This window comes from Arvicanthis niloticus, chromosome 8 (genome assembly GCF_011762505.2).
Source record: "Arvicanthis niloticus isolate mArvNil1 chromosome 8, mArvNil1.pat.X, whole genome shotgun sequence".
Lineage (NCBI taxonomy): Eukaryota > Metazoa > Chordata > Mammalia > Rodentia > Muridae > Arvicanthis > Arvicanthis niloticus.
Window position 1 is genome coordinate 79,788,650 of NC_047665.1, and position 24,325 is coordinate 79,812,974.

Consider the following 24,325-nt stretch of genomic DNA (forward strand, 5'->3'; position numbering starts at 1 on the left):
CAGAGTCTGTCAGAATAATTGCAGTTGCTATAACAAAGTGCCCGAGGTTTGGTACTTTGTCAAATAAGTAAATTTACTTGACTTGCATTTCTGGCTTAGATAATTAAAACATCATGGCACTAAGGCTTTCCCACACACTTAGTTCCTTCTGCAACAAGGGAGAGAAACCGAAAGGGAGCAGGAGGCATGCAGAAGGAACTAAGTGTATGGGAAAGCCTCCTATTATAGCAACTTACACTTTAAAAACAAAATCTAACTCACTACAGAGGAGTAGCATAAATCACTTCTAAGGGTGAAACTTAAAAACTAATAGCTGTGTTATTGGGCAACTGTACTGCCTAGTTTTGTGTCAACTTGACACACAACCTAGAGTAATATGAACGAAGAAAGCCTCAATTAGGAAAATACCCCCATTAAGATCTCAATTAGTGATCAATGGGGGAGGGCTGAGCCCATTTCGCCTGGTGCCATCCCTGGGCTGGTGGTTCTGCTTTTTATAAGCAAGCAGGATTAGTAAGCCATGTGAAGCAACCCAGTAAGCAGCACTCCTCCATGGCCTCTGCATCAGCTCCTGCTTCTAGGATTCTTCCCTGTTTGAGTTCATATCCTGTCCTGACTTCCTTTGGTGATGAACAAGAGTGTATAAGTGTAAGCCAAGTAAACCCTTTTCTCCTCAACTTGCTTTTGGTCATGGTGTTTCTTGAAAGCAATAGAACCCCTAGGACAGGATCATATCTCATAAGTCCCTTCACCTTATCAAGGCTGTGCTGAGGCCCAGAAGCCTCTTGGAATGAATCTTTAGGAGACTATAACCTCACCACAGGAAAAGGGATGCACAACTATTCTTGCTAATTTCTCCATCCACCTCTACAAAACTCCAGTCTCCTCAGTAGTATCCCCCCACCTTTTTCTTTGGGGTGAGGCTTGCAGATTCAACTGATTCAGAACATCACTTGTTAATTCCAAAGTTTCCCCTTCCCACAGCTCTGTACCTTGCTGAACATGTGTGGTAGGGTTTTGTACTTTCTGAGTTCCAAACTCATGTGGGAAGGAGGTTGTTTCCTCCTGTGTGACCTATCCATGTAGCATCACATACGCAAGTCAGGTTGGCTGTAGGCAGAGCTCATTCTCACTTGAGGCGGAAGGGTTTAAGTCCTTTTCCCACTCAGTTCCCTACTGTAGTCTTCCCCGTTCCTGGCAGTGCATCAATTGGAGTCCTCTGATTCTTGGCAAAGAGAGCTGTCTCCCTCAATTGCTCATACTTATGAGGAAAGACCAGAGTATCCACCCCTTAAAATTTCAGGGTTACTTTTCTTCTGAAAACATGTTTGTGTTATTTGTAACTCCATCAAATGAAGTCCAGAAGAAATAGCTGTACAACATTTCCTGGCAGAAAGAATATTCCCTCCCAGGAAGCTGACCTTGAATGAGGTTAATGCAGCATTGTTAAAGGACCACAGTTTTGTGATCCTGGGATACAGCAGCATCCTCAAGGCAGACCTGCAGTGTAGGAAGCAAGGCTTTTGTGTGGCTGGGTGTTGGGACCTTCTGCTGCAGTTCGACTTTTGTGCCTTACTAATTTTGGTTGATTTGGGTTGTTATTGCACGGTGTCACAGAACAGCAGATTCTTCTCCTGGGACTGTTTATATATATAGTGACAGCATGTGATGGAATCTGATCTGTTATTCTCCCAGTTCCTCTAAATAAAGTATTCTGTCTGCCCACTGCTACTGAGGTAGAAATACTTCTTAACAGAAAAAAAACAAAACCAAAAACCAGCATTAAAATAAAACAAAACCCCTCAAACTCCAAGCTTTCAGTGACATGAGTCTTTGGCTGCTGAAACATCAGATGCTCTCCCTAGAGTGTTCTTATTGCTTTCACCCACTCCTGCAGTACACATGTTGATATTTGCACGAATAGCTATGTATATTTGGGCATGCTTGTATTCCAAGCATCAGACATGTGTGCATGCATTTATTTTGGCAACACACAGCAAAGCTTTTCTGTCCTCCATAATAATCTCTTATCCACTCTCTTTGTTCTCAAGAGGGAAAATTTTCTTCCATTCATATTCTGAAATAATCCCTGTGTTCATAATGGTCACAAAGGCTCTTTCTAGCATTACTCTGCTGGGAAATGATGCTCCAAATCAGCGCTTGATGCCTTTTGATGATCTTAATTCATATGATTTTCTTATACCAGTGTTATTTTCTTCTTTTGCCAATAACTGCACAAATGACTTGAGATAATATATTAAAAATGAATTTAAGCATTACTAACTTTGCTGTATATAACTTTTTAATTGATAGTTTCATGCATGAATAAAACTGTTATGTTCAAATCTACCCTCAATCCCCTCTATCCCCTTTCTCTCCCGACTTTATGTGCTCTCTTTTTACTCTTAAATCGTCTCAATTCACTTGATAACTTTGCAAAGTTGTAGGAGCATCTACTGGAGCATGGCTAACTTTTCAGAGCCACAACTCTGAGAAAATGTAAGTCGTTCTCTAGCAGATATCAATTAAAAAATAACTTCTCAAACAGAGACAGAAGTCCACTAACCCCTTGTCTGCCCATGCTGAGATTTGGGCACCTTTGATCTTATGCAGAGCCTGTGAATGCAGTCACAGCCTCTGTGAGTTCATGTGGGCAGTGCCCCATCCTATCAAGCACCTAGTTTTGCTATAGATAGTCTCCTCTAACGTTACTATCTTTTTACCTGTCTCAGTTATGATTTCTATTGCTGTGATAAAACACCATGACCAACAATACCTGGAGGAGGGGGCTATTTTTCTTATAACGTTCATGTCATAGTCCATAACTGAGGAAAGTCAGAGTAGCAACCCAAATCAGGAACCTGGAGCAGGAGCCATGGATGGGCAGATCTTGCCAATTCAATCACTGTTGTAACTTGGCTCAAAGGTGAATAAAGTCATTGATGGCCTTATCCCTTTGCAGTAGGTAAGTTAACCAGTAGGAATGAAGCTTCTTGGTTGATATCAGCTTGAGGTATCCTCTCCTGTGACTCACATATGTTATGGCCTCATATGTGAGCAACAGGCATTTTTCAGCCATTTGATGATCTATGGTATTAGAAAGAGACATTTCCCAACCCCCATTATAGAGCAACCTTTTATGTATGTACATATGTATATATATGTGTATATATATGTGTGTGTGTGTGTGTATTTTAGGAAGCTTTTATTGTATTAAGTGATCATATGGCATTTTCAGATGTCCTTAGTGTTGGTTGTTTTGGTAGTTTGAATAGATATGGACCCCATAGCCTCACTGTATGAATTCATGGCTTATATAGAGTGGCACTATTAGGAGGTGTGGCCTTGTTGGAAAAAGTGTGCCACTGTAGACGCAAGATTTGAGGTCTCATATACGGTCAGGCTCTAATCAGTGTGGAAGACTGTATCCTTCAGCAGCCTGTGAATCAAGATGTATAGCTCTCAGCTCCTTCAGCACCGTGTCTGCCTACATACTGCCATGCTTCCATCCATGATGATAATAATAGATTGAACGTCTGAACCTGTAAGACGGTCCCATTTCAATGTTTTCCTTTATAAGAGTTGCCTTGGTCATGGTGTCTCTTCACAGCAGTTAATACCCAAGACAATTATTCCTCCCCATATGCATTCCCCTGCCCCATCCTCATATCCTGCATTCCAATTAACCCTTCCTGTTCACTTTTCCTCTTTTTCATATTACCTGTGTATACCCCTGCCTTAAAATCTACCTCCCATAGTCAGTAGTAGGTTTCTGAAATCTTTGAATACCCCAATTTAAATACAGAGCCAAAGTTTTAACACATGTAACATTTGTCTTTTGGGGTCTGGATTACCTCATTCAGTATAGTCATTTCCCGCTCTATTCATTTCATCTGTGAATTTGATAATTTATGTGGTTTTAAATTTTTTTGCATCTGAGTAATATTCCAAATGTGGCATATGTACCATAATTTCATTACCTATTAATCAACTGATGGACAGCTAGGCTGTTTCTGTTCCCAGAGATGCTGATACAGCTGATATGGTTCAACATACATAATTTTAAATAATTCTCTATTATTAAGTAAAAGACTGTCATTAAAAATGATTTGGTAGTCACAAGTATAAAAATAGACTCCAAGTCTTTGGCATGGAAAAAGTTGGGAAGTTATTCTGTAAGAACATAGCTTTCTTGAGAGCTGGGAGAATGCCCAGGATGCAGTGGAAAGGAGGCTACAGGGCATGGTGGCATCAATTACTTCCATGCTGTTTGGGGGCTCATACTTTCTACTGCTGACCCTGCGTTTTTGCTCAGGTAAATAGCAGGTCAAGGTACTTAAAAAGCAGATGGCTGCACTGGCCTCGATTCATCTTCATCAAGAATAACTGCCACCCTTTCGTAATAATCTTCTTTCTATCCTAGAAACGAGAGATTAGAGGGAAAAGGAAGTCAAATCTACAGTGTTCTGCTTTTGATGGTTAAGAGGATGATTGAAATCTGTAAATCTCAGGCTTTGAGGATGGCTCCTTGATTCTAGATTTGCTAAAGAAAAAAAAAAAAAAAAAAAAAAAAACACCAAAAACAAAAACAATAACAACAACAACAAAAAACCACAAAGGCACAGCAGTAGGAGTGTCTGGTATCTCAATCACTGAGCCATTCTGGAAGCTTTCTTGGCCTCTGTGGCCTCTTGAAGGAGAGGGGAGTTACCTAACTCCACCCCACAAAGCTCACACATTCTAGTGAGAGTGTGATCCAAGCAAAATCAGGAAACAATATTACCAAAATTAAAGGGATCAGTCAAGTACCAACCTCTCCCTGAATAAGCCAGCTTGCTCGTTGCCAAGACCCCACATCACTACAGAAGGAAGCCTACTCTATCTACTCTATCTCTAGTGATGCCTCTTCTTTGGGCTTAAATGCTATGTCAAGTTCCTGAGGAATCCACAGGCTACTAAAATTTGTGATGGAGCAGGAACAGGTAGAGACATATCACATGATCAGTACTGAACAGCTTGCCCTTTTATGTGTGTGTTTATTTATTCATTTATTTATTTATTTATTTATTTATTTATTTATTTGGGGTTGGAAGTATTTTGGCATTCATGCTGTGGCTTTGCAGCCATTTCTTTATTGGTATGAGAACACATTCACATGAATTATTATATTTGGTTTCCACAAACACGAGATAAAGCAAGGCAATTGTAATAATTTCTATTTCATAAACAAATAAGCCCTCAATCACCAAAGCTGTGGCCTCAAACTGTCCCAGGTGGCCTGTTACTCTTGCTGTCTTGGCCTTAGCGCTGTGTATGCTGCAGCGATACTGCCCAGCCCCACCCTCCCGTTGGAGTTCTGGTGGTGCCTACTACCTGACAGTTTGAATTCTTGTCTTATTCTCAGTGGGATGCACCTGAGATTGAAATATGTACGTAAATGTGCCCACTGCCTTGTCTCTACCTCTACAAAATTGTGGACACACAGAGTAAGCACCAGGTTCTGCTATGTGTCATTCAAAAATGTCCATCACATGATGACTGGATCAAGGCCTACCCTGCTCCAGGCCTATCTCCTTTACCCATGTCACTATTCAGGAAGTGTGCAACACTGAGAACTTCAGTGCCTTGCTTTTTCCCCCCTTCTCTTCTTCCTCATACTAAAGAAAGTTATTCATATGCTGTGACTTTGTCCCTTTATTTTTGGCTTTAGTGCCCTTCCCCTCCCCCGATATGTGGTATTTTTCTTAGCTGCTCTGTTTTAGTTAGTGCCAATATAGTGTTCCCACCCACATATCCCTTTAGGGTGAAATGCCTGCTCAGTATGCTTGGGAAGGCAGTATATTTTAGGCAGCCTGATAAAAGGCTCTAATAGCCCCAGATTAATGCATTCATTCCTAGCCAATTGAAGGATTCATTACAGGGCTGGGACTGAGGCGCCGCTCTGATAGATTTGCCCCTGATAATGAGCCATTCAGTAGCTAGTGACCCTGCAGTGCTGGTGGCTTGCAGAAGGGGGCAGTGAGACAGAGCTAGCTGCCATGGAGGAAGTACAAAGGTGGTGAGGAGAGTTTAGGGTATCTCCAGCCACTGGAGGGCACTCATCAAAGCAGGAAGTGCCATCGCTACACATCTGTCTCTAGAAGCAAGACTGCTAAGCTAAGATGAGGTTACTTCTCAAGGAATGCCATAACAGACACAGTGCCCCCAAGTTAGCTAAGCCTAAGAAAACAATTCAGGGCAAGGCAGTTTCAAACTTGGAATGGAATGTAGGGGAAATGTCTAGACGATTGCAGTCTATACCTGTGACCAGCATCTCCATGCAAATCTCCAAAGAAGGAAGATGAGAAGAGTATCACAGAAAGCTCCAGAGGCTTTTCCAAAGTGAACTGACCCAGTGGTTCCATAGACTGTATGTCCCCAATACCATTGGCAGCATCTGAATGCTAGTTGTTCTAAGTGTGTGTAACAACAGAAGTTTGTGTGCGATGAACTGCTGGTATATTCTACAATTGGACAGGATTCCCTTAGCTCCACAAAGAATCAACTAACTCAAAATGTCAATAGCACTAAAGCGGGGACACTCCAATGAGCCCAGACTCCTCTTACAGAAGAGGGGACTGAAGCTCTGAAAGAAGGAATTGGATCAGAGTGACAGCTAGGGAATCAGAAGAGCCATGGCCTTTAGAGATCTTTACAAGGACTTTCAAAACTATCTTGCTTTGTCTCCAGTTGCACTGCCCTCCCCAGTCCACACCTCTACAAAGGAAAATTGCACTACCTGCTCTAATGAACTTGTGTTCATCCCTAGCTGCTTTGGTCCAGGCAGATCTCTTCTGGGATTTAGCTTATTATCTTTATTTTGCATTTTGAAAGTGAATAGTAGTGTTGATAAAAATAGGAATTGCCAGAGGAGCCAGCACCAGGCATTATGAGATGCTGTATGTGCAATGTTGCTGCAAACAGTTCCCAGTGTGGGGCAAATGGAGACCCCTACACATCCACATAACCGTAGCTCACAATTATTAAATATTGATTTGGCTCAGCAGGGGCCTGGGCCCGACTTAAAATGAAGGCAAGTGCATTCACTTGTGCTGATCTAATCTAGACTGTGGCAGTGCCCCTTGGCTGTCTCCACTGACCCTGATGCTCTGACCAGCGTGTAGACCAGAGCCCACTCTACTGACAATCACTATGGTCTAGAAATAAACAGGACGAGTTTATATCTGGAGTCATAAGATATGTATATCTGGAGTCATAAGATACGTGAGATGCAAATGCTAGAGCCTCATAAAACAGAGAGGAAGCCCACATGATGATGAATCGCAATTACAGGGAATTAGATTAGTATCAGTGTCAGGAGTAATCGTAAACATTTTCTGGTGCTGATGTTTGATAGCATTGGGAAGGGGTGGGGTAGTGGGGGATGATAGAAAGGAAGAGAGACCAAAGATAAGAACAAATATGCAAGTCCATAGTGTGCTTAATGGAACTGAGATTTATTTTGCTGTGTGTCTTTTTAAGCCTCCAGATAGATCACAAAAAAATACAACCAGCCAGAAAAGAAATAGCCCAAATTTAATTTAAAGGACAGCTTTTTAACCGATACTTCAGCTTGGAGACACCTGTCCTATGTTCCTTGAAGATGTCCAGCTCAGGGGAGGAATGTTAAAGTTGCTGATTTATCTTCAGTAGCACAGACCTACTTTTAATTTATTGCCCGGCAACAGGGATTTGGTTTAGCTTCTCTGTGTTACTCAACACAGTCTTCTCAGAAAAGAGAGAGCGGCCCATAAGCCACTATTTTCTTTGAGGTCCTAGTGCTTTAGAAGAAACTGAACTTCTCCAAAGCTAGTTAACATTTTTTTTTTGTAGCTTCACAACAAGTGGCAGATTCTGCAGTGGGAAGTCCAGCTGTCCTACCTTCTGGTTCACTATAAACATATAGATACACATACCCATACCATACTCTCACATTTATACCACACATACAGACACATACACACACACACACACACGTACCCCCACCAGATAAAACACACACGTCCCACAAATATACAAATACTACATATAACACACACACACACACACACACACACACACACACACACACAAATACATACATATAACACACACATACACTCATAGAGCATAGTCACATACACACCCATACACTCATGTGCAGGTTTGGGGTTGTGCATCGAAGCAAGTTTAGTCATTCCACTTGTCAGTAGTTGACCCATGGAAATGGTTACCTTCCATATGTCCCTTCTACCATTTAGCCACAAGAAAGATAATGAGCATGACATGGTCCCAGTATATAGCTGGGCAATAATGGTGGAATATTATTTTCTGTTCACTGTCAAGGTAAAGTATAGGAAGAGAGAGGCAGATTACAGGTCCTGTCTTCTCAAGTCTTCTTAGAAGGATGATTGATATGCGCCAGCAGAGTGGTTTGACAAAAGGCCTTCAGATAATAATAAAAAATACTAATAAATTTTGATCAAGGGTGGGTGAATGTATCAAGGTCCTATTATGAACTCGGCACCACTATAGATGTCTGAGATAGAGTGGGTGCAATATAAGGTTTTGTTTTCCTGAAGAGTACAGTTTTAAATTTTTTTAAAAAAATTAATGCCATGTGTATTTGTTTATAGTGGGCATGTATGAAGACAGGTACATCTGTGCCATGAGGCATGGCACGGTCAGAGGAAACATTCAGGATTCTGGAAGTGGAACTGAGATATTCAGGTTTCCATGATGGGCATGTTTACATACAACCTATCCCATCAGGCCTCAAAGACTAAATTCGAATGCAATGAAATTTTTTCCCTGATATGCACAAGGTCCCAGGTTCAATCCCTAGCACTGTTCAGAGGGAAAAAAAAATCCAGTGAAAAGATAGAAACATGGGGCTGGAGAGATGGCTCAGTGGTTAACAGCACTGACTGTTCTTCCTGAGGTCCTGAGTTCAATTCCCAGCAACTACATGGTGGCTCACAACCATCTGTAATGGGATCTGATATCCTCTTTTGGTGTGTCTGAAGACAGCTACAGTGTACTCATACACATAAAATAAATCTTTTACAAAAGCGAGAAACAATGAACACTCATAACTGAAAATAATTCAGGTAGAAATATGTCTCACATCAAGAGAGTACTGGGATGAGGTAAGGCTGCTTTGAAAAAGTGGGCAGGAAGGATGCTGAGTTTAGGGACATTTTAATGAGATCTAAATAGTAAGTCACTCACCATATGATTGCCTGGGTGAAGTTTTGGGGGAATAAGAAACAGAAATTGCAAAGGCTTATTTTAAAAAAAAAAAAAAAAAAAAAAAAAAAAAAAAAAAAAAAAAAAAAAAAAAAAAAAAAAAAAAAAAAAAAACAAGCATGCTTGGCATCTATATGGAATGGAAAGCAGATCCGAGAGCTGCATAAGAAATAGCCCAAGATATAGTAGCAACTCCACCCAAGCCAGCTGAGTAGCATCTTAGAAGCATAGCTATGAACTTTGAATTTTGTGCCCAGTGTAGTGACATGTCATTGGACAGTTAGGAATAGAGGGTAGATTGGTGTGTGTGTGTGTGTGTGTGTGTGTGTGTGTGTGTGTGTGTGTTGGTTGGTTGGCTTGGATGTCTTAAAAATTACTCTATACTGTATAGAATGAAATGTCTATATAAAAGGAAAGAGGAAGACCAGAAAAGAAATAGCACAGCATAAAGCAGACTTACATAATCAGGAGGATGGAGATTATCTCAAGAGAGAAGAGAATGAGATTTAGGGAAGGTAAGGGTTATTTTTTAAAACAAAGTAAACGAGATTTAATAGTTGGACACGGAAAGTGAGGGGATGAGGGAAATTAAGGGCAACTCCTGTTTCTTTGTTCAAAGAGATTAGGTTGGCAAGTGTGTGATTAATTAAGAAGGGGCATGTGAGGAGAGGAAGAGCTTTTCGAGTAAGGAGAAGAATCCAGAATTCTATTTGGGACATTGTAAATGCATCGGCTTTATTGAGCACACATTATTGAGCTCAGTATTGTTCTGAGTGCTTTATGCATGTGAACACATTAAATCTCTAGGAAAGCCCTACAGGAAGGGCCATTATTATACCATCATTTTTATGGAAGGATAAAACTGAGTTCCATCTCCACATAGCTAAAATGTGTAGATGCTGGGATCTCCTTCATGACTGTACAATATAAAGAAGTGTCTGAACTCTGAATCCAGGATCATCTAATAGCCGTTAGGGAAGTGGTCCATGGTCAGGAATACAGCATTCTACCTCTGAGAAATGAACTGAGGAGTAGCCAGTAAAACAAGAAGAGAACAAGGACACTCAATAACATCAAGTTAAGGAGAAAAAAATAATTCATGGGCCCAGGCTGACTTAATAATAACAAGGACAAGGAATAAGGTAAGATGTAGCCTCTGGTATTTGGTGGTACAGACATGGCCTGTGTAATTCTAGGTAGAGTGTTTCCAACTGGAGTAGATAAACAACTGTACTTAGATATAGGTTTATGAGTTTGGTTCCTTAGCATATGCTGGACCTTACCTGCACTAGCTCACTCATTATAGTCACTGTTTCAAAGGACATTATGCAACATGTAGCAGGTGTGGTAGACAAGAATACTGAGTAGTTAAATAGCTGTCTTAAAAGTATATGGTTTTATAAATGTATTTAATTCTATTGAACTTTAGGTTAAAAAATATTGAAGATGATACATTTGTAGCATATGTTTTGCCATTACAAAAATGTGCTGAAATGTGTTGATGTATATGGTACATACGCATTAGGTAGCAGATAAATAACAGTGAACCCACAGCTAGGATTAGACTCTGGGTAGTTGGTGCCAAAACACTTCTGAGCTCTTGGCTATACTGATGCTCAACATTCCCATCTGTCTTAGATGACCCTCATTGAATGTTCGCTCATGTGTCTTCACTGGTAAAGAGACAAGAGCAGAAAGGTATGTAGGACAATCAAGAGTAGCCTGCTATGTCAACGTGGAGGTTTTAGACTCTTTTCTTGAGGGATCCAGAAAACACTTAGGCTTCTGCTTCTATTCAGTCATTGACACTCAGTCATACAGCCAATAATTATTACAAGACTAGTGGAAGACAAGGGTGTGCTCAAAGGATGAACAAGGTTACAGAAGACAGGGCTAATAAGGAAGAATCCGTAAATGGAGTTTCTAAAACCAAGGCATGAATCAGGGGATGTCTCCAAACATCATAGTCTAGGATAGCTATGGAATCAGGGTGAGGTGGTATTGATCCTTAAGTTTTAGTCTCTGGACTCTGTGAATAATGAGACAAGAAAGAATACAAAACATAACTAGCAGGGATATAAAGTTGGGACACCCATGGCACCTGTAGAGATCTTTCTTGACCACAAAGCAATGTCTACCTGATACATGGGGAGGCCGATTCCATAGTTAAAGTCAATGAGGGCATAGGATTTGAGTTTTTCTTGGCATGAAGTACCACATCTGCTTCAATCTTCCTTTCCTGTATTCCCACATATTTTGGGTTGAGTGGACAGCCTCTTTAATCGGCACAAATAAATGAATGTTGTTCAGATATACACATTTTTCTGCATGCCTCGATTGAAGTTGATGAGTTTGGCCGGATTGCCATTCCCATCTTCCCATCATGGTCATATAGTCTTCAGCCCTTGGTACCCAGAGAGGAGAAATCCCTTCCTGAGTGATGCTGGGGAGCAGATGGCCTTGCATCAAGATTCATTGACATCCTGATGGTCCCACTTTCACCTGCTGTGAGCTGGGGAGGGAGAAAGAAGAGTTATTGTCAAATTCCCAACTTGCCCTTTTCGATATAAAGTTCACTTGTAATTTTTTTTCCTCTGCTTGCTAATGCATTTTGTTCTCCAGAGTGTGAGTGCCCGAGCTTCCTGCGTAGCCTTTAATTAGTTTCTGGATGATGACATCTCCACCGAGAAGCAACTGGTGCATCCCTCCAATCTCGGGGGGAGATAAAAGAATCTAATAAAGACATTCAGTATTTCTAGGTGATGTGTTTGACAAGCTTTGTATTAACAAGAAGTCATGTTGAAACTTTTTCTTTTCAAGACTGTGCTCCCCCCCTCTTCTGCTCCAGCACTGTGACATTTCACAGAAGATCCAGAGAGCTACTGTTCTCACTGAGAACTTGTAGCCTAACACAAACAGGCCAGCATCTTTACCCCACATGCTAAAGGGGAGAGGTTTTGCCATAATCTGTTCTCCAACCATAACCTTTACGAAGGATTTAGTAGCAATAAGGACTCGGAACACAAAATTGGTTTTAAACCAGTTGCCAAGTAACCTTGGACAGCAGTGGGACCACCTTTGGGGCTTTGGGAGTCAAAGTCAGGTAATAAGCTGTGTCTTCACTTGCTTAAGATGGTCCCAAAGATCACTGGCACAGGAGCATGCATTTACCTCACATTTCCATTCTGGCACATGCAATATCACCACTATGCTGCTGGAGGAGGGCAAAAGGTCTCCCTAAGGCAGTCTTCTTCCTGTCTAACTTGACCTTGCAGGTATTAGAATGGAAACAGGAATCTTCTTGAAACCATTCACACTCTTCTTCAATCAAGGGTATAGTCGTCTAGGGAGTTCATGGGAACCTTCAAAGTACAGACAAAGTAATTCCCACTGCAAGTAGATTTGTTGAGGGCCTAACTGCCAGTGGTGTTAGGCAATTAGGAATTAAAGTACCAATGACATCAAAAAAGGTGGTTAAGCATATAGGTGTATAGGTGGCAGGGCAGCTGGTTGACAGCACAGACACAGACTTCTGTGCTAAACGGGGACCACCTGGGGACATGGTCTCCATTTTCACTTGGGTGGCCTATATCTGACCAGAATGGGATAGTATGAGAGACAGGTATGCTTGATGCTTAGGCATGTTTAAAGAGCAGGAAATGATTAAGCAAAGAAGATCCTACTCTGAGAGTATGCTAGCCTATATATGCATCCTTATAGACATGTTCACTTTACTTACATCAACAAAAAGAAATACAACCTTGATCCTGGGATAGAGTGATAGCACACATTAGTCTAGTAGAAATGGTTGTTTATCTCTGTGTGAGGTGAGTTTCTGAACAGAAGCAAGAGCATTCGAAGAGAAAATGTAGTTAATATCTCCCTGAATTTGGAAAATGAAGTGACAGGGACCAAGTTCTAAGAAACAAAGTTTTTGCACACTCTCCCCAGTTGGAGCTGGAGCCACCAAGGCTGAGTTTACAGAGTCCTCTAAGCCTAATGGGATTGTGTCCTATTCAAGTCCCAGGTTAGTCATTTGGAGCTTGTATAGAAAACCCCTATAAAGAACAAGAACAATGTCTCTGGGATGTGATAAAAGTGGCCATTAGCACTGTATGTATGGCCTACCTGATTGTAACTGGGTTTCAAGAACAGCATTGCCTTCTCATGTTGGAGAAAGGGACCAAGATACCAGAAAGATGCCAGATGCCAAGATACCAAGGCAAAATCTTAAATGAGCCTTTCAGTGGGTTCTGGTGGCTGTAGCAGGACTGTGGCTGTGAAGAATTCCAAGAGAACATAGAAGCAGGAGATATCCAAAACATAGTTACCTGCCTATATTTCTAAGCTGGATGCTGAGAATTCACTGGATTGGTCAGAAGACATAGGAGGGCAAAATAAGGATAGTCTAGTCAGCAATTCAAGGTTGGTTTGTACAGCAAATAGTTAAGCTGTTTGCCACGAATTTATTGAACCCCAGGCTATCTCCCTCACAATAGCATTCATTTGTACAGTGATTAGCCGCTCACTAAGTGCTTTTCAATTATACCTAGATATTTACTTTGATCCCCAAAACTCTGTAGGAAGAGCTGGGATCTGACATTGGCCACTTCCGTCCTCCTTCAGTGGAGTCTCATTAGCTCTTTGAGGTTTGAGTGTTCGGAATTAAATGGAAAATACTTGGCAAGAATATAGTCCTTATTAGGTGATCAACAAATAATAGCTTTCTTCCATGAGGAATATTAAGATAAACAAAACATTTTCCTGTTTTTTTTCTCTCCCCTTGTAAAATTATGTAGTGAATCAAGTTAATTGATTCTCTCTTTAAGTTAGGCACGTTTTAATTTTGGAGGCTGGCTGGCTGTGGAAACTTGGCTTTTGGTTTTCAGGGACACCTGACTAGAGATTCTGCATGTGTTTGAATGCCCACATTATTTTGGAGTTGGCTTAGCTGTTTAATGGGGGAGCTTCAGCCCCTTCCCTGCATAATGAAGGTAATTCCTGAGGGTAATACCAGGAGGGTCTTTAAAGAAGCAGCCATATTGAAAACCCAGCAAGACTCTGCAGGGCCTCTTGATGCTGTTTCTAGTGTTCAATGACCATTGGTTTTCCACTTCGTCTTTCTACCTTTTGATTAATTGGTCCATAAGAAGCTGATCCATCTCATCCATTTCCGGGTGGTACAGCAGGCAAGTAAGCCACTCAATCCCAACTAGTAACCATTGTTCTTGAAACTGAAACCCAGCCAGTCCTGCCTGGGTGGCCAGCTGTATCATGATTAGCAATCCTTCTCTTACGTTCTCTCATGAAACAGCAGATGAGAAGACACTTCTTAGCAATTTCCTAGTTGGTGCCCACTATAATGGAGCCCTTACAGTTATAGGTAGGGGCTGTGAAATTCAATTTACACTAATATACCCAGAAGCAGGGAAGCATGGCATGATGAATGAATGGTGTTTACTTTATTCTTCTATGTCTCCATCAGGAATGATTAAACCGGGTCAGAGAGTAGAGCTCATAAAAACTTCCTTCCACATTTCAGTTGATCCTGAAAGGCACACACTCCAAACTTCAGAACCACTGGTTTATGACTAATCCTGAATAAATCACTAGATTTTTCTCCCAGGGCTTCGTGATTTTTCACTTGGTTTTAATGTGGAGGAGCTGAGAGAGGAAGAATGAGATATAACAAATGGCAAGAGTGTTCTGATGAAAGGAGTCACCATTGCCTGAGGTTGTGTCATTAAGGAGCTTTCAAATTTGCAAACCCTCATCTGGGATGCTCAGCATCTAGTCTTGCTTCCTCCCCTCAAAACAGCAGCAGCCACTGATTCCTTACTGTCTCACCCCCCCCCCTCGACCAGCAAGGAAAGATGCGAGCAACTGGATCCTTCCCAACACCTTTATTGAAGCGCTTCATTCATCATTTACCCGGAGACCTTGAACACCTGGAGCAAGCTGCTTATATGCCTAGCCCCAGTGGGAGGGTGCGCTGGAGGAGCATGATTGGTCAGAATTGCAGTGTTTCATAAACATATCCCACTCGGGAGGGGTTGGCACCAAACTGAGTTGGCCCAAGGGTGATCGCATGCGCAGTGCACTTGTTTACCAGTAGATCATACCAAAAGCCAGCGCCATCTTGACCAGCCGAGTTGGGGCGGCCTACACCTTACTGGCAGGAGACTGAGCCTGTACCTATTTGAGGCTGGGACTGAGTCCTGGGTCTTCAGCCTTCAGATGCTGCTGACCTCTGAACTCTGCTGACAGAAACACAGGACTGTTAACCACCCCGATTTGTCCTTTAAATCAAGCAAATTCCCCTAGGCACCAAGTTTGCATTTCTCTTCACATTGGCCTCTAGAAGGACATAACTTTTCTTAATGCTGCCAAGTCACACTTGAATAATATTTTATGCTTAAATGTGGTAGTTCTACAAGTTTTTGTGATCCATAAAGCACGCACTTTGAGGGGTTTAAGAAAGATACTAATATAATTAATGTGATCAGCTAGTCAAATGATTTAGTTAAGTTTATGCAGCTAGTAATTTAAAGGTCTCAACTTACTATCTAGTCTTCTCACATAGCTATTAGAGTTCCTCTGGAGCATGAAGCTACTTTTGTTTAAAGGAAGAAAGAATGAAAGGAGAAGAGAGGAGGCGAACAGAGCAAGTGAATGGCTGACTTGTGTTTTTGATCACAACAGACATAACAAGAATTTCTATTAGTAGATGCACAGGTGGACCTAAGTGATGACTTTTATGTCACCATGTAGGCACAGTCCAATGAACTGGTGTGCTTACAGGAGGCTGCAGCCACAGTGGCTGTCTTAATCGACATGTCCCTAGGGGCCACATCTCTGGTTCAGCTCACACTGAAGGAAGATGAGTGAGAGAAAAGACAGCAGGATGTCCCCAGGATGGAATCAGCAGGGGATTTCAATGTGCATGCAGATGTGGAAAGTTAGAAAAAAAATCATGTGTTGGTGGAGCCTCCCATCTACTCTGTGACAGAGAATCACACAGTGTACACACCAGTGAGACAGGCTCCTTAAGATCCCCATAAGCACACAGATGTTGCCATGGAGCTATGATCGAAAGGACCAAGGTGTAACAAATGATGGAAATAGTCTAATGAGAGAAATAGCCATTGCTCACAGTTCTTTCCTTAAGGACCTGGGTGGCTCAGAATGTGGGGTAAATGTTTTTAGCAAACCCCAAGGAATGCTGGGTTGGAGCCTGAAACCTACAAGATTGGCCTGTAAGAAGAGCAGATAGTGGGCATTACCCATAACTTGCTGGTATTTTCCATCATTATTTCCGACTGGAAGCTTACCCTTGAACAAATGACTAAAGTCTCCCTAACTCTTCCTTTTATCATCTGTGAATAATAATAATAATAGAAATTTCTCATAGAATTTTTAAAACTATTATCAATGAACTCACTCTTTGCAAAGTATCTAATGTACAGCACAGTCTTACAAACAGCCAATGTGCATAAAAGATGGATGTCATGTTTCCTTTTTTAATTTATTTTTTTCATGTATGCACTTGCAATTCCAAGGACATTTTTTTTACCCATAAAATTCCTCACTAAAACTCACATACCACACTGCAAATTTTAGTTGTATGTCCTTGAACAATTTCTTAGACCTTCACCTCTACTGAATGTCGGCATTCTCATCTATAAAATACAGGAAATAAATTAGCTGGATAAGCAGTCCATGTTTACCTGGGGTTTACTGATGTCAATGGTAAAAACCCTGTGTCACAGGAAACAATTCAAATCCGTCATGATGGATGACTGAATTAATACAAGGAAAAATTCTGTGTTCTGTGAGTGTTATATCATATATATATATATATATATATATATATATATATATATATCTCCACTTGTAAAGCAAAAACTGGTGACTGTCATCATTGCTATATGCAGCACATAAATCTTGAGGATATGCATGGACTTCTGTTTGTTCACATTTTTTTTTCAGCCTTGCAAAAACACCCATTCATTCAAACCGTGTCTGTCTGTGGAACATGAAATTTCCTGAACTCGATGGCATGTACTCTGTAATTTGGTGAACAAGACAACTAGTACAGCTTCCACTTCCTTTAGAAGAGGCCTACCTGAAGGGGTAGGTCTGTGAAAGAGTGTTTGCTCATCATGTCAAAGGCAGTGAACTTAACCCCTCAGCACCACAGAGTAAATAATGATGCAACAATTAATTGGTGTGGAGACTCTATCTTAGAAAAGATGGCTGAGGAAGACTTCTTTGAGGAGTCAGGATATAAAGGCTAGGACAGACAATCTATGCAAAGAAAAAGGGAAAATCATGGAGGGACTTTTGAATAGGAAGAGTTGGGAGTATTTTAGGACTAGAGGAGGCAACAAAGAGGATACCTGGAGTGAGGCTAGGAAAGAGATGGGAAACATTTCATGAAAGGACTTCTAGGATAAGAAAGTTTTCTTCATGCTCCTGGCTGAGTTATCACTCTATTTCAGCCTGGATTGGAAATACATACTCCCATATCTTGTCACACAGCCTGATGCATTCCTAAGCAAAGCAGCTTCATAGTAGAATTTGCCTGTTGCAGAGTGGGCACATCTTCAAAAGGTTCCCCATCCACATTGCACATTTTGCATCATACTGTTATGGCCTGGAGTGTCTCCCTGAGGTCTAGAAGCCAAAAACATTGCTGGTACCCTAGGTTTGGCCTTTTAACACTGCAGATTCACAAAACTTTAGGACACAGCAGCAACAAAACCCCAGGCTCAAAAACTGTCCCGAGTAGCTTTGGGCAACCCAAGCCTTCACTAGTGAGAGAAGATTCCTCTGGCAGCAATAGAAGCCATCTGGGAGTCATAGATCTGCAGGCATTCTGGGAAGTACCTGGTCCAAGCATTTATGTGCATTCTCAGCCCCATAGCACTGCACAGTGCTTAATAAAGCATCTTAATTTGGATTTAATAGGATATCTACTGTGTGCTAAAAACAGCAAATTGCTATTTATTAATGACATAATTATTAAATCTCAACACCTGGGCACTGTATGCTAAACCAGAAATAGGAAAGTTCCTCAGAATATTGTTTTAATAATTACCTTATTTAATTATTTACATATTTGAATTAGAATTCAGTAATATCCAGATGAAACCTTAATAAAATGTATTAAATGTGGAATTTTATCTTCAGAATATGGTTCACCTGACTTCTGGCTTTCTTCCTAAATATAGCCTAAATACTTCTCAGTCTTTCTGTTTATATAATTGGTATATTTTAGATTCAGACTTCTAAAGCCTTCAGTCATCAAATACGGGTAAGTGGAGAACACGACAAGCATCTGTAAGGCAGATTTGGTCTGTGGCTCCTGCTCTCAGTCCCTCCCAGTTTACTTTCAATGTGCTCTTGGTCCCTTGATCATGATACTCCAAGTCTAACAGGATGCTTCTACCTAGCTGTCCTCCAGTTGCCCACCCCCAACATTTTTCCCATTAGCATGTGCAAGTCGGAATACATCTAACTAATGATCTCCACAAAGGCACTTGCTCCTCTGAGCTTCTCTGTCTGGGCCATCAGTAGGTCCCATCTAAGCTCTCTGGCCCTGCTCTTTAACCCACTCTCTCCTTCTATCTCTGCAGAACTAACATTTCAATACAGGTTTTGAACATCATTCCTGTAGACAGATTTTTGCTAATTCTAATTTCTCCCAGTTCTCTGACACATGGTTAACAGACTCTTTCTAAAATTAAAAAAAAAAAAAAAAAAAAAAAAAAACTGTAAATTATAGCATTCTATATTTAAAAAAAAAAAATCAAATACTTGCTGTAGCCTATTAAAGTTAACCATCCAAGACCTAGGCCTTCAGGCTGTTCCACAATCTGGTTTTCTGTTACCTCATTGATCTTGTATTCTGTTTTCATTGATCCTTATGAAATTTATCGACTGTCTATTCTGGGTTGACACTGCGCACAAGTTTGCCAACCATGTGCAGCATAAAATTCCTTTATTGAGTGCCTTGTGTTTCCTGGAAATGCTCTCAAGACATTTCAGAGAGTTGTTTTCTAAGTCCTCAGAAGATCCCCCTCAAAGGCCAGAATCCATAAAACTACCATTTCTCTTTCGGAGATGGGGAAGGTGGCCTGGTAGAACCAACTGGCATCTCAAGCCTCCTACTGGTCAATTGTATTTTCATGTATCTTGTGGACTTTTGCCTACTCATTCATGCCAGTGCATTTTTAATACATGTGATACAGCCCCACTTTTGTCTCTGTGCATGGTTCCATCCAACCCAGTGGATGATGATGTGAGATGAAACTATCTCTAACACTCCTACTCACTGTGGTCATCCTTCTTTCCAGCTTACAGAACTTATCACACATATCCTTCATTTTGCAACTACACATGATTTTTGTGGTCCATTTTGCTGCATCATTCAACCTAGTTGAATGTTTTCAATGCATTGTTTCCTCAAACATATTGAAAGTACATGGTATATTTCTGCATATCGTAATATACCTAGTACACAAATTGTATAGAGAGAATGTGTTTGCAAGCACCTTGTGCCTTTGGCATAGCCTCCAAAGAGAAATCTCTTCCAATAATAGTTGATTATGTCTAGGCACAAAAATCTCACTAATGATGCCTTCTTTATGTCATGTTTTGTTTAATGCGTCTTTCCTCCTCTCCTCCCCAGACCTGGTAAACTTTTACTGAGCCCCGTAAACCTTAACAGAGCTGTCACATGTCCAAAAAGGGTCATGCAACACCCACACACAGTCAAGTTTAGGCATCTAACTTCTCTGTTCCCATAATATTTGATAAATCCTTCTGTGTCACAATACTTCAAAGGATTAGATTCCTCTATCTGTTTTTTATAACTTTAGATCACATTATCCTTAGGGAAAAAGACTTTGTGTTCTTAGCGCTTAGCACAATGCTGGCGTATGGAAAGTGACTCATGAATATTGACAAGAGAATGAATGAATGGATGAGTGAATAAATGCAAGCAAACAAAGCAATTCAGCTATGTTTCTAACAGCCCACATTAAGGGAAGTAAGTTACCGAAAGTATCCATGGAAACAGTGTGAAATACAGGGAGACTATCTCTTACTTACCCAACTCTATTTTTTATGAGCAGGAATTAGCTAAAATCATAGTATTTCCTTGCCAGCTTGATTTAATTTTTTAAGGGAGATGCTGAGGATAGAACTCAAGTCCTCATGTTGCTTTGAGCCTCTAATTTTAACTTAAAGCTGACTGTGGGCTGTAAGTTACCTCCTAGAAAATTACGCCCTCCATCCCAGAACATCTGCACTCACTGATGTAACTTTTATAACTGTTGTTGTGCCTGTTGTCACCTGAGCCCCATTCTAAGCATGGCTTCTCCTTTGGATCCATCGGGGCAGTTTGCTTCCTTCCAGCTCTGCTGCTAGGCTGGCTATGAAAGGTGGCAAGCACTTCTCCAATGTTTTCTTCATGAGCTGGATACTTTCCAGTTGTAATTGACAGGGGTGGGGAGGTGACGATTCTAGATGATTCTTCCAAGCATGAAGTATGATTGTCTCATTTAATATACTTACTGTGCTGACAGCTCTGGCCCACTCTACCTTCCATGCCACTTGGGGCCTGTCCATTGTTCTCCAGTGTATGATTAGCAGATTAGCTATCATGTAGGAAGCCAGGAAAATGAACTCCCAGTCAGCCCTTCCAAAGCAAGAATAATTCATTACCCAGCCTGATTTCCACTTAAAATGTACTTTACGTACACTTCCAACTACAACCCCTAAATCACCCTGTGTTCGCAAAGTCCATCATTTTTTATTTTATTGCATGGCGTTGGTGTGACATAATCCCTTGCAGAGAATCTCAGAGTGCTTTACAGATCAATAAATTACTTACCTGTACTGTAGAAGCAATGTCTGCAAGGCCAGCACAGACACTGCAGGAAGCCTGGGCTCTGAGAAGCAAGCAAGGATCTATGAGTGCCAAAAATGGGCAAGGGCTGGGGACCAGAGTTGGGTCAAGAGTTCAGCAGGAGGAAACACTGTGGTTAAATTTCTATGAGTAAAATTCATCAAAGTTTTTGACTTCTGCAAGAGTTCTGCAAAACTGTACAATTTAGACATTTTTATGTTGAGAGTCAGTGAAGCAGATGCTTAGTCACCAACATATCAATTGCATCCTGAGAGGCATACTCTGACTTAATCATCATCCCCAAATTACAGCGTGAGATCTTAAGTGTCCTAGACTGTGGAGCAGCGAGTATCCCACCACACTGTTTTATTTATAGTTTATTTCTATCTTAATATGCAGGGGTGGACACAGAGAGGTAGTCAGTTTCTCTCTTTCTCTCTCTATCTCTCCCACTCTCATTTTCTCTGTCTGTTTCCATCTTTATTAGAAGTTCAATGTGAATTTAAGTCTAAAATTGATCAATATTGCTTACTGTATGAAAGTCACTTTATGCATGAAAAATGTAAGATTAAATGATGAAAAGGTTCTTCTTTAAGACCTTATATTGAAACAGAAGGGGTAGAAATTTATCCAGATGTGGGTTTCTAGTAGACACTGTCAGAGAGAAGCATCCAAGAACACACAGCAGCAGCAAGGGTAGGAGAAAAGGGGACAAAACACAAGCCATGCTTGTAAGTCATAAGTGCATTACATGGTGGAGTGCAGGACATGAATGGAAGAAAACGATGGAGAACCGAGGACAAGGTGGAAGGATGGGAGGACATCCTTTCATCACATCCCTTTTTGCAGAGGAAATGGTCCAGTGTGAGTATGGGTGCTATAAATATTATTTGAACTTCTCCTATGGATACCTATATGAGGAAGATATGGTTAAGCCTCAGGCTGTCAGAAAACACACGGTTTATTGAATTGGTGACTCTAAGCAAAAAAGTATAATGTAGAGGGTTAAATCCATGATTAGATGCTGAGAGCTCAGTAAAGTGACAATTGTCACTTTATCTTCTTGAAGAACAGACCATTTGACAGATTAGACAAATGAGTGACCACACAGAGAATCAAATATCATATTGTCTATGGTAAAGCTGACAGTGTAGAAGTAGGTTCAGTTTTAAAGCAAAAATGAGCTTCTGACATATGTCCCAGCATGAGATAGGCCACATAAGCCATTGCTTTGTCAGACTGCTAGGAGATTCTTCTGTAAAAGTCAGTGGGAAGAGCCCAGCAGTATGCAGCCTTCCAAGGTAAGCCAGGCTCCAAGATTGCAGCCAAGGAAGCAAGAGTCCACCCTATCTTTAAGCATTTGGGAGAATGTCTCCTTTGCAAGAGAGCATTCAATTCCTATCATATATAATATCATATCACGTCATATTATATCTCACTGATCTGAGTGTCTAATCATTGGTGTCTAGTATGTTCTGGAATGTGGTGACTAAGCAGAACTAAATCTGAGTTGGTAATTGGGAATAGGTAGATGATGAGGTAGATAACGAAGACCTGGGCTTTAAAGGATTATCTATAGAGGATAAAAGGAAGAATATAGACCCTCTATAATGAACATAAAGAGCATACTGTGTTGGGAACAAAGTATGGGTGAATGGAGATGGGGGCCACTGGGGATAGCTGGGGAAATAAGTTGATGCTTGATTCTGAATGACCTTATATGTTGGCCTAGAGATCCTGGTTGTGTCAGGTAGTCAACAAAGAGAATCCAAGCTACTTGAGAAGAGATATGCTTTATTGAAACTGCATTACATAAAGCCATCTCTGAATTCAATGAGGAGAATGACTCATAGACCTGTGTTGGAGAGGTGTGTGTCGTTGGGGATGCAAGTGGAGACAGAAGGTACAGTTAGAGGAGGAGTTTCTGCAGCAATGCAGTAGAGTTCATTCCCCTCCCTATTTTGCCATTGAATTTGAAATGGAAGCTAAATTCAAGGTAAGATACTTTTTACATTTAAGGTAAATTTTCTAATTTTTTTTAATTACAAGTATAGTCCATACAGGTTCATCGTTCGCTATTCTGTCAGCTTCTATTTTTAAGATAGCAAAGAGATTTGTCAGCAGTACTTTTATGTTCCTTCTTCCTGTTTTCTCTCCACAGTATCTCCCAAAATTGTAGAGATTTCTTCAGATATCTCCATTAACGAAGGGAACAACATCAGCCTCACTTGCATAGCCACAGGTAGACCGGAGCCTACAGTAACCTGGAGACATATTTCTCCCAAAGGTAAGATCAGCAGCTCATAAGAGATAACAGGCATCTTGTTTGTCATAGATGGGAGGGTGTGGTACTGGCTGCTAAGTCCAAGGGGCTCTAAGCCTCTGGGAGCCTGATAAGTCAATTTGACTCATGACTCTGTAGATAGAGTTGATGTTCTATGCCCAGTGGCCATAGCTGTTACAATCTCAGAAGGTCTACTTGCATGTCTGTTTGCAATCTTGTGGAGATTAATGCCACTTGAGTCCGGATGAAACTGTGGTGAGGATTTTCCCTGTGACTGTCTCACATTGAGTGTAATAATGGAAGGGATGCTTTGGTGACATTGTACAGCTGGTATTTGAAGAGATAGGAGATACAAACACATAATGACAGATGAGAGCTCTAAATGCCATATTCCTAACAAGAAATTTCCCTGGTCTGTGCCTCTTCAGCATTGCCAAAAATCTAGTCATTAGCTGTTTTTGTGATTTGCTGTCGTTTTTCTCTGATATTTCCTAGATAACAAATATACCATAATGTGTGGCTAAATTACATAATTTATGTTGCCAAAATGTTCAGATGTTATGAAGACCACACCGAGTGATTTGTGCTTTGAACCCTTTAGGATGTGACAAGATGTTAGTTATCATTAAGTTAGCTTTTATTTGTTATCAAAGGACATAATATTACTTCATTCCAGAATAACTTATAATTAAAAAAAAAATGCAGTCATCCAAACTGTTCTAAAGTACTGTGGGAATTAGCCATAACAGAAAACTAACAAATTCATGTGCTTGTGGACTCATATTCTCATGAGAGACGATTGTGTAAAAAGTATTGGTTGAGAAAACTGAGCGATACACATTGATATAATGGCAAGAATT

General features: G+C 40.8%; 1 protein-coding gene across 9 annotated transcripts in view; it reads left to right on the forward strand.

Annotated features, from left to right (window-relative positions):
* Ntm (neurotrimin) overlaps positions 1–24,325 on the forward strand; it is a 940,612-nt gene that overhangs the window by 810,556 nt on the left and 105,731 nt on the right. For all 9 annotated transcript variants that reach the window (XM_034510278.2, XM_034510280.2, XM_076939688.1 and 6 more), the window contains one exon: positions 23,343–23,468. In XM_034510278.2, coding sequence (XP_034366169.1) covers positions 23,343–23,468 — 126 coding nt within the window. The remainder of the gene's footprint in view (positions 1–23,342; positions 23,469–24,325) is intronic.